General features: G+C 27.6%; 1 protein-coding gene across 1 annotated transcript; it reads left to right on the forward strand.

The window, feature by feature from the left end:
- Positions 1–453: 453 nt before the first annotated feature.
- Positions 454–7,877, forward strand: LOC120071748 (probable flavin-containing monooxygenase 1). The gene is made up of 5 exons (XM_039024125.1): positions 454–883; positions 1,868–2,108; positions 4,327–4,505; positions 5,679–6,028; positions 7,134–7,877. The coding sequence occupies exons 1-5, from the start codon at positions 464–466 to the stop codon at positions 7,489–7,491; spliced, it is 1,548 nt and encodes a 515-aa protein (XP_038880053.1). The 5' UTR covers positions 454–463; the 3' UTR covers positions 7,492–7,877.
- Positions 7,878–9,375: the final 1,498 nt, after the last annotated feature.

The following is a 9,375-nucleotide window of genomic DNA, read 5'->3' on the forward strand; positions in this document are numbered from 1 at the left end:
CCCAACTTAAAGTTCAAAAAACTAAACTTATTTTTAAACCGTTAACAAATAGACTATGTTAATTGAAATGAAGTTTAATATAAACTACACTGAATATTAATATTTTATTCAGTAGACAATATAAACTATTGAATATAAGACCTACGATTTTTGAACTATGAATTATTGTCATACGTATACATGTGTAAACAATTATATATGTACAAATATATTAGTGTGTGAATATGCAAAGAAATTCAAATAGATCACATGAAAGAAGAAAGAACCATAAGAATGTAGAATTTGAATCAAATTAAGGAAAGTTCTTCTAGGTTGAATCCCAATTTACACTTCACCAACTTATATACATATTGAAGATGGAATTTTATAAAGGTACAATCACATGGCTGTCACGTGCCACCAAATCCCTATATAAACCCCTTCATGCCCTTCATTTCCTAAACCACACCAAAATTCAAACGCAATGGCTCCTATTCTCTCTAAAATCGTTATCGTTGGCGCCGGAGTTAGTGGTGTCGCTGCTGCGAAGCAGCTGGCTCATCACCAGCCGATCGTCTTTGAGGCCTCTGATTGCATTGGTGGCGTTTGGAAACATTGTTCTTATCACTCTACAAAGCTTCAGTCACTTCGTTGCGATTATGAATTTGCCGATTTTCCCTGGTCAGACAGGGATAGCCCTGATTTTCCTTCTCATCTCGAGATTTTAGAATATTTGAATTCCTATGCTCGTCATTTCGATCTCCACCGCTTCATTCGATTTAATTCGAAAGTCGTCGGTGTTCGTTTCATTGGCAATGGAGACTCTGGTGAGTTTGGACCATTGCTTCCCGGTCGGCCGGTTTGGGAGATTTCTGTTTTAGATACTCTATCTAAAACCATTCAGGTTAGGAGTAACTTGATTTATTGATTCTCTTTACCAATTTCGCTAGGTTTTTATGAAAAAAATGAGTTCATTCTGAATTATACACATCTTTCTCTCTCTTTTATTTTTTTAAGGAAAAAATTGTATTTTTGGAATAGGAAACCTAACCAAAGTATATATGGCTCTTTTTTTTATATTCAAATAAAGGAACCTGAACTAAAATTATTTATAAATATAGTAAAATGTACTAAATGTCTGTCACGGTTTATCAATAATTTATACATATTTATCACGTTCTATTACTGATAAACAATGACATTTTGATATATTTGAAAACATTTTCGAATAATTAAATATTTTGATCGAAAATTATGGTAACATTTGTAACTTTTTCTGTTTTCTAATTCTTATTTCCACCTTTTTTTAGAAAATAAAAGGTGCAATAAGACACCTATTTTTGTCGTTTCTTATTTAGAAAGGAAAAAAAAAAAAAGAAAAAAAATGGAAATGACATTATATATGCACACTTTAAAAAGTTTCTTTTTCTCTCTCTCTCTTGTTTTTAAATTTTCAAAACCAAAAGCAAAATCATTCATTGCTTTTTTTTTTTTTTTTTTTTTGAGAAGGAAAAATCATCGATTGATGTATAAAAAGGCATAATGAACAAACTTAATGTTTTAATACAACATAGTAATTTGAATTAAATTATTTTTTCATATCAAATTTTAAACTCCATTTAATAATTATTTAGTTTTTATTTTTATTTTTTAAAATTAACTTATAAACCCAATAATTTATCTCAAAATCTAACTATAAACCTAAAGAGAAAAATTCAAGAAATAATAACCTAAACAATTTATATTTTTTTATTAAAAAAATAATTATCAACCCATTCTAGTTAAGATGTTTATTTATGTAATAAGTTCAAATCCCTCCTGAGACGTAAAAAATAAAAAATGAAAACGATACAAGATAAGACTTATTGTCTTTTGAATGGTGGTGCAGTTGTATGAAGTGGAGATGGTGGTGATGTGCATCGGAAAGTATGGCGACGTCCCGAAGTTACCGGAGTTCCCGAGCAGCAAAGGACCAGATATATTCGCCGGGAAGGTGATGCATTCTCTAGATTATTGCAAGCTTGGGAAGGAAGAAGCAACTGAGCTGCTTAAGGGTAAGAGAGTTGCAGTCATCGGCTACAAAAAATCAGCCATTGATTTGGCTGTTGAATGTGCCCAAGCAAATCAAGGTAATTAAACTCATTAATACATAACTACTAATTTAAACTATGATAATTTTAAGATAATTTTCATCTCGTAAATGAGATTCTTATAATATTTAGGTATCACTTGTTTTATTGATGATAAAAAAAAAATTTAAATATAAAAAACAAAATACAATTCAAAATTTTATTAAAAACATGACTTGGCTTTGAATCAGATGATATTTTTCCTTGACTCATTCTTTTCAATCATTACTATACAAATTTCACAACTCTTTATTTATATTTTTTGATAAAAAAAAAAAGTAATATTTCCTCTTTTTTCCCCTCGATGTAATATAATAAACCAATGTGTTCCAAATCTTAAATTTTGAATGTTTTTAATGTACTTTAAAAAAAATAAAAATTTGGCCAAGAATTTAAGATTGATTTCAAAAGGTTGAAAATAAAATTTAATATGGATAAAAAAGCGATCATTTTCTAACAAATTAAGCTTTGGTTTATTTATTATTATAGTTTAAAAAAGATAATAAACTTTTGAATCAAACAGCACGTTAACCTATATATTAAAAATATTAAAAACTCATAAAAATATATTTTCATCCAATTTCTAGCCAATTTCTAAAAAACCTATTCAATAAAAATTATATACATGTAAATAAAAGATGTATAATAGTTCTTTATAGATGAAAATAAAATTGCACGTTTATTATAATTCTTATTCTGAAATAAACATATATAACCTTTTGAACATATCTTTTAAATCTAATTATTATAAAAAAAAACTTAAAAGGATTGTTTTGAAAAATGAGCCGACTTATTTACAATTATAGAAATATATTATCCATGATAGACCGCAACATACATCTATTAGTATCAGTAATAGATGTCTATCGTAATCTATCATAATCTATCATTGATATAGAGTGATATTGTGCTATACATGAAAATATTTTCAATAGTTTTACCATTTAAAACAATTATCCAACTTTTATATTTATAACTAGTTTGAAATGATTTATTGAAAATGTATTATTAAGGAAAACACATTTTGTATAAGTAATTTTAAAATATGGTAATATTAAATATTAAGTTTTACATTTTTTTTAATTATTTGACCAAATAATATGAGAATTATATATATATATATATATATATATATACATACATACATATAAATAAAAACTGATTCTCAGTCTTTTCAAAAAGTCATACCAAACAATTCCTTTATTTCTTTATTAAACCTATGCTTTTTTTTTTTCTAAAGACATAAAACCATTTTGGAAAAATTGAAAATGTTAACCACAGAAAAACAAAGAAAATTAGTTTAAAAGCATTGTGGTGGACCTTTAGGACTAATTGACCACACTTCATACTCTTCAATTGACTTTACAACATCACATGATGCATTAATTAAAAGAAGAAAACAGTTATTATTATTATTATTATTTGAACAAATTACAAAATCTACCCCTAAAGTATCGTTGTAATAGCAACTATATCTTCAAACTTTCAATTACAAAATTTAAACCCTCAAACTTATACAATTATTAAAATTAGACTCTCAAACTTATATGATTATTATAGAAATTGTAACAATTGTATAAGCTTGAAGGTTTAATATTTAACATTCAGAGGTCCAATTTCTACGACTATGGTAAGTTTAAAAATCTAATTTTAACATTTACATAAGTTTTAGGACTCAATTTTTACAATTAAAAGTTTGAGGGTGTAATTACAATTACCACCATATTTCAAAATTGTTTTACAATTTGCTCTTATTATTATTATTGTTTTATTATGAAAAATATAGTAATGTTTAGAATTGAAAATTTTTCGCAAATGAAAAAAAATATCAAACTATTTACAGAAATAACAAAAAAAAAAATACCGATAGACTTCTATCAGTTTCTATCATGATAGACACCAATAAACTTCTATCAATCTCTAAAAGTCTCTATATAAGAAGATTAAGTTTTGCTATTTTGTATAAATAGTTGCCCTTATTTTTCTATTTTTGAAAATCTCCTTTAGAATTTCTATAATTATTATAAGTTTAAGGGTCCAATTTTAATATTTATATAAATTTGAGGGCTCAATTTTTTTAATATCGAAAGTTTGAGGGTTTAATTACAACTTTCATTATATTTCAGTGATGATTTTTTATAATTTAATATTATGACGATGATGGTGATGAAAAATATACACTAATGAAATTTTTTGGGTTGGAAAAAAAAAATTGAAGGTCCAGAAGGAAAGGAATGCACAATGGTTGTGAGAGGGTTACATTGGACAGTGCCTCATTATTGGGTTTGGGGTTTGCCATTCTTCTTGTTCTTCTCCACAAGAACTTCTCAGTTCCTCCATGAAAGACCTAACCAGACCTTTCTCAAGACTCTTATGTGTCTCTTCTTATCTCCCATGGTAAAATTAACTCTCTCTATCTTTAACTCGGTTTTTTAATACAACAACGAAAAAAAAACCGACGTTTAATAAACGTCGAGTACAAATCAATTGCCGTTGAGTTATATGCTCTAGTTTAACTCAAATTAACTCTAACCACGTAAGAAAAACATTTTTCAAATTTTTTCAACTTTGAGAAAACAAAAATGTACATAAAAAATGGGCATTTTCAGCTTTTATGACAGTTTTTTCTCTCTTCACTCTCAAGTCGGATGTGTACACTATAATGTTCAGGACTAAATTTAAATTCTTTCAAAGTTAGATTACGAGTTTAGTAACTTTTTGAGCATTTAAATATTGTGTTTGTTTGGCTCTTCGGCTTTTAAATATGTTTAATGGATCTTAAAATTTCAATATAATTTTCAATAGGTTTTTTAATTTTTCTATTTTGTGTCTAATTGGTTCTTAACCTATTCAACATTTTTTTTAATTCATGAATCTATTATTGAAAGTTAGGTCCCATTTAACCATAAAGTTCAATTTTGTAATTAAAAAAAATGAAAATTGAGAAACCCATTAAACATTTTTAAAATACAAAGACAACACAAAAGTAAAATTTTGAAAGACAAATAACAAAAAGAAAATGAAACATCAGATCCTACATTAACATAAGATTCAATTTTAGTTTCTAAAAGTTTCATATATAACAAATTATTAGACATAAAATTGAAAGTTACGTTTAAAATATTACCTTTTTTAAAAAAAAATTAAGTTCTTGATCCTAATTAGTACGTATTTGGGAGTGATTTTAAAAATATTACAATCAACTTTTTGTTATGTTTAAAACTACTTTGAATCACGTCTTTAACTATTCAAGATTAATTAATATTTAATTTTACATCTTTAAATGCAATATATCATCTTAATTAATTTTAAATAATTAAAAACATATATAATAATGATCTTAAAAATGAAAATTTTGATTTTAAACATGTTAGAAAATCACTCCCAAATATATCTAATTATATCTTTTCCAAATTCCAACATTTTTAGATATCGAAAAAATCCTTAAAATTGTGCTGTGGGTATTTTACGCAAAAACATGAAATTTGAGACTAAACTTATAATTTAACTAAAATTTTAGGCTAATATATAAAAATTAATTATTGGTTGATTGGTTTTGTAATTGTACAGAGGCAGGCAGTTTCGAAGTTTATAGAATCATATCTGACGTGGAAAATGCCACTGGAAAAGTATGGATTGAAGCCGGAGCATCCATTTATTGAGGACTACGCCTCCTGTCAGATGGCAATCATGCCGGAAAATTTTTTCCGGCATGCCGACGAGGGTAAAATTGTCATAAAAAAAGCATCGAAGTGGTGGTTCTGGAACGGCGGGATCGAGTTCGACGACGGCTCTAGATCGGAGTTCGACGTTGTCATTATGGCCACGGGCTTCGACGGCAAGAAAAAGCTAACTGTCATTTTTCCTCAGCCATTTCGTACCATTCTTCAGTACCCTTCCGGCATGATGCCCTTATACCGGTGAGAGACAATTTTATTTTTGTTAAATTGCAAATTGGTCCCATAGTTCGTAAAATATTTTTAAAAGTTAGAATGTAAATTTTAGGATTTAATAAAATTTCATAAATTTAGTTCATAGGATTTGATAAAATTTTATAACTAATCTTTATAATTTGATAAATTTTTCATACATAAACTCAACCGTAGAAATTATTTATGAAGTTTTTATCGAATCATAGAGACTAAAGTTTAACAACGCTAAATTCCAACTTTTTTTTTTTTTTTTCAAATAATAGGAATCAAATTTATATTTTTTTTTAACTAAAAGTGTTTTCTTAATTATTTGGGTTAAGATTATCTCTTTTCTTTAGTAAACTGAATATATAGTTTAATTTTTATGCTTTTTTCTTTTGTAATTGTGTTTTAATTTGACTTGAAGTTACCCTTGCTTTATAAATATCATAAAATGAAAAACCTACTTATCATTAGGTTTTATGACCAATTTAATGATCTAAAATGACCTATGTATCCTGTTAATTAATAACCATCATTAACTTATTTAAAATAGTTATTCATGAACTTCAATATTTATCTAATTGAGGACAAAATATAAAATGCTTATATTTAAAAAATTAAATTTATTTAATTACTAATAGCTATAGAATCGTTTAGTTTAAAGTAATTTTATAGATATGCATGTCTACTTAGATATATAAGTCACATCAATTATTTTAGATTTTAATTTTAATCTAAGTTTTCATGATATCAAACTTCAAACTATTTTTTACAAAAAATTTTATATAATATATTCGAAAACTTTCCCTTTTTGCCACAACCACAAAACCAAATTAGAACTATTAATCAAATCATAATATAATGTAAATCACATCTTCCAAAAATTTATAAATTTAATCTAAAACCCTAATACACACTAGGAGAATAAATTTTATAATTTAACTTTAAAAATAAATCATTCTCGAAGGTTTAAGGTTCTATACCCTATTTCACATGTTGTTTTTTTTTAAAAAGAAAAAAAAAAAGAAAAAAACAACGTAAACATGGTATAAAGGTACTTGTTATTACTTATTTCAACCATAAAAATTAATATAACTTACGATATCGACAGAGGTACAATCAATCCAATGATACCGAACATGGCGTTCGTGGGGTACCTAGAGAGTGTAGCCAACCTCCACACGTCGGAGCTTCGAAGCATATGGTTGGCCCGACTGGTGGACGAGAAGTTCAAGCTACCGGAGACCCGAGAAATGGTGGAGCAAATAAACCAAGAGATGGAGGTGATGAAAAGGACCACAAGGTTCTACAAAAGGCATTGCATTTCAACTTATAGTATCAATCATAGTGACCAAATCTGTGAGGAAATGGGTTGGAACCCTTGGAGGAAGAACAATTGGTTTTCTGAAGCTCTCTCTCCTTATGGAAGTCAAGACTACAACAACAATATCACCACCAAAATAAATTAAGCTATCTTTATTATATACCTATAATATTATTTAACACTAAATATATGTTTGTTTTACTTTTATTGTTTTAGTTTTTTTTTTCAATGAAGTTGATAGTGTTTAAAAAGTTTCAATTTAGTTCCTTACGTTTTAATATTTTTTATACCCTTTTTATCGACGAATATAAAAATTAGTTCGTCGATGATATATAAACTTACATCATATGATCATTGGCATAAAGGAATTCTTCAACTTTATCCTGTGGTATATGTAAGTTTAAATTGTCGATCGGCTAATTTTAATAGTCGCCTAAAAAGAAAAGGATATAAATGAAAAAATGTTAAATTGTAAGGGATTCAAATATTGAAACTTTATAAATGAAAAGGGTCTAAGTTGAAAAAAAAAAATACTAAAACATATATTTAGCCTATTATTTATTTATTATATACCAAGTTATCAAATGTAAAAGATAAAAATGAAGGAGAGCTTTACTTATTGTTTTACAAAGTTGATCAATAAAAATGTTCCTCTGGAATATAATGTTATAAAATTTGATTAAATAACAATTCTGAAGAATGGTTATTATTTATATTTTAGCCTGATCAGTTTCAATTTAGTTTTTACTTTTTTTCAAAGGTTCATACACAAACGTCCAACAATAGAAAATTATTCCTTGTAACATTACAAATTTTCTAACATTAAATATAATATATAATGGAAATCTCAACATAAGTATTTTGATTGATATTTTCCTTATTTATGGTGGATCTTATTTTGATAAAAAAAAAAAATATATATATTTTTCTAAAAATTCTTTTCTTATTTGGCCACATTTTTAAAAGGAGAATTTTGGCCCTCATTTAAGGTCGTTGCATTTGCTTATTATGAGGAGTAGATTTATTCTTGGTGACTAACTTGTTCATCACGTTGATTTGATCTTTGCTTACTTTGTTCCACTATGCGTATCCATTGTTTGAATCATTCAAGAATGTGAAATTTGTTCTCTCTTAGGAGGAGCCCAATGTTGGGTTTGATACCCTAAATCTCGTAGGGTCCTATAGTTTGTAAACGCATGTATGAACAAACATTTGTGATGTAATAGTATGAGATATTTTCTTCACTATTGTCTATGAAATATGAGATATTTTAGTTGCATTAACCACAAACCAATAAACTGAGATCCCTGGTTATTGTGACTTAAGCATGTACGTGGAGACAGACAAGTGGAGCATGCCTTAAGTGATAACCTAAATGGTCTATAGTATATGGATATAGGAGGGAAATCTTATCTTGGGGACACTACGGAAATGACCCTCTTTGTAGATGTTACAAGTATTGTAAGGTGCTACAGATGGTCTGATCCTGATCATTCATGTGAAGACATGCGAACGGGGGTATCCTATACAAAAGAGTTTGTATAAGACCAGACCACGAAATGTTTAGTCTCGTTATATAACGTCGTTCATGACAAAAACTTTCATTTTACTAGGATGACCATAGGTAACGTGACCTTAATCCTGAGTGAGTTGGGAACTCCTGTCTATAAGGGCGGTCATTTGATTTGCATGGGTGCGAGTGGTTAGATTGCCGACTCAGACCGACCACTTTGGGGATTCGTCTGATTGGGGAGCTAGGAACTCAGCTACACAAGACGAAATTCACTCCTTCCCCAAAGCAAGGGTAAGTAGATAGATTGCTCCCTTAAGGCTGTCTCTTATACACATCTAGATGTGTATAAGAGACAGATTTATGATATAATTAAATTGGTTTAATCATATGTGATATAATTGATTTTATGTATTAGATACATTAATTGGAGGAATTAATATAAAAATGATTTATATTAAATAAAAGAAAAAAGAACTATAGTTTATATATTACATATGATGTGATACTAAAACTATA

The sequence above is a fragment of the Benincasa hispida genome, chromosome 2, assembly GCF_009727055.1.
Source record: "Benincasa hispida cultivar B227 chromosome 2, ASM972705v1, whole genome shotgun sequence".
NCBI lineage: Eukaryota > Viridiplantae > Streptophyta > Magnoliopsida > Cucurbitales > Cucurbitaceae > Benincasa > Benincasa hispida.

What these genes read in the sequence shown, in the direction of transcription:
- LOC120071748 (XM_039024125.1), top strand. Translation starts at nt 464, where the DNA reads ATGGCTCCTATTCTCTCTAAAATCGTTATCGTTGGCGCCGGAGTTAGT. An exon ending in CTCTATCTAAAACCATTCAG is followed by an intron (nt 884 to 1,867) that starts GTTAGGAGTAAC and finishes ATGGTGGTGCAG; the next exon opens with TTGTATGAAGTGGAGATGGT. An exon ending in GGCATGATGCCCTTATACCG is followed by an intron (nt 6,029 to 7,133) that starts GTGAGAGACAAT and finishes CGATATCGACAG; the next exon opens with AGGTACAATCAATCCAATGA.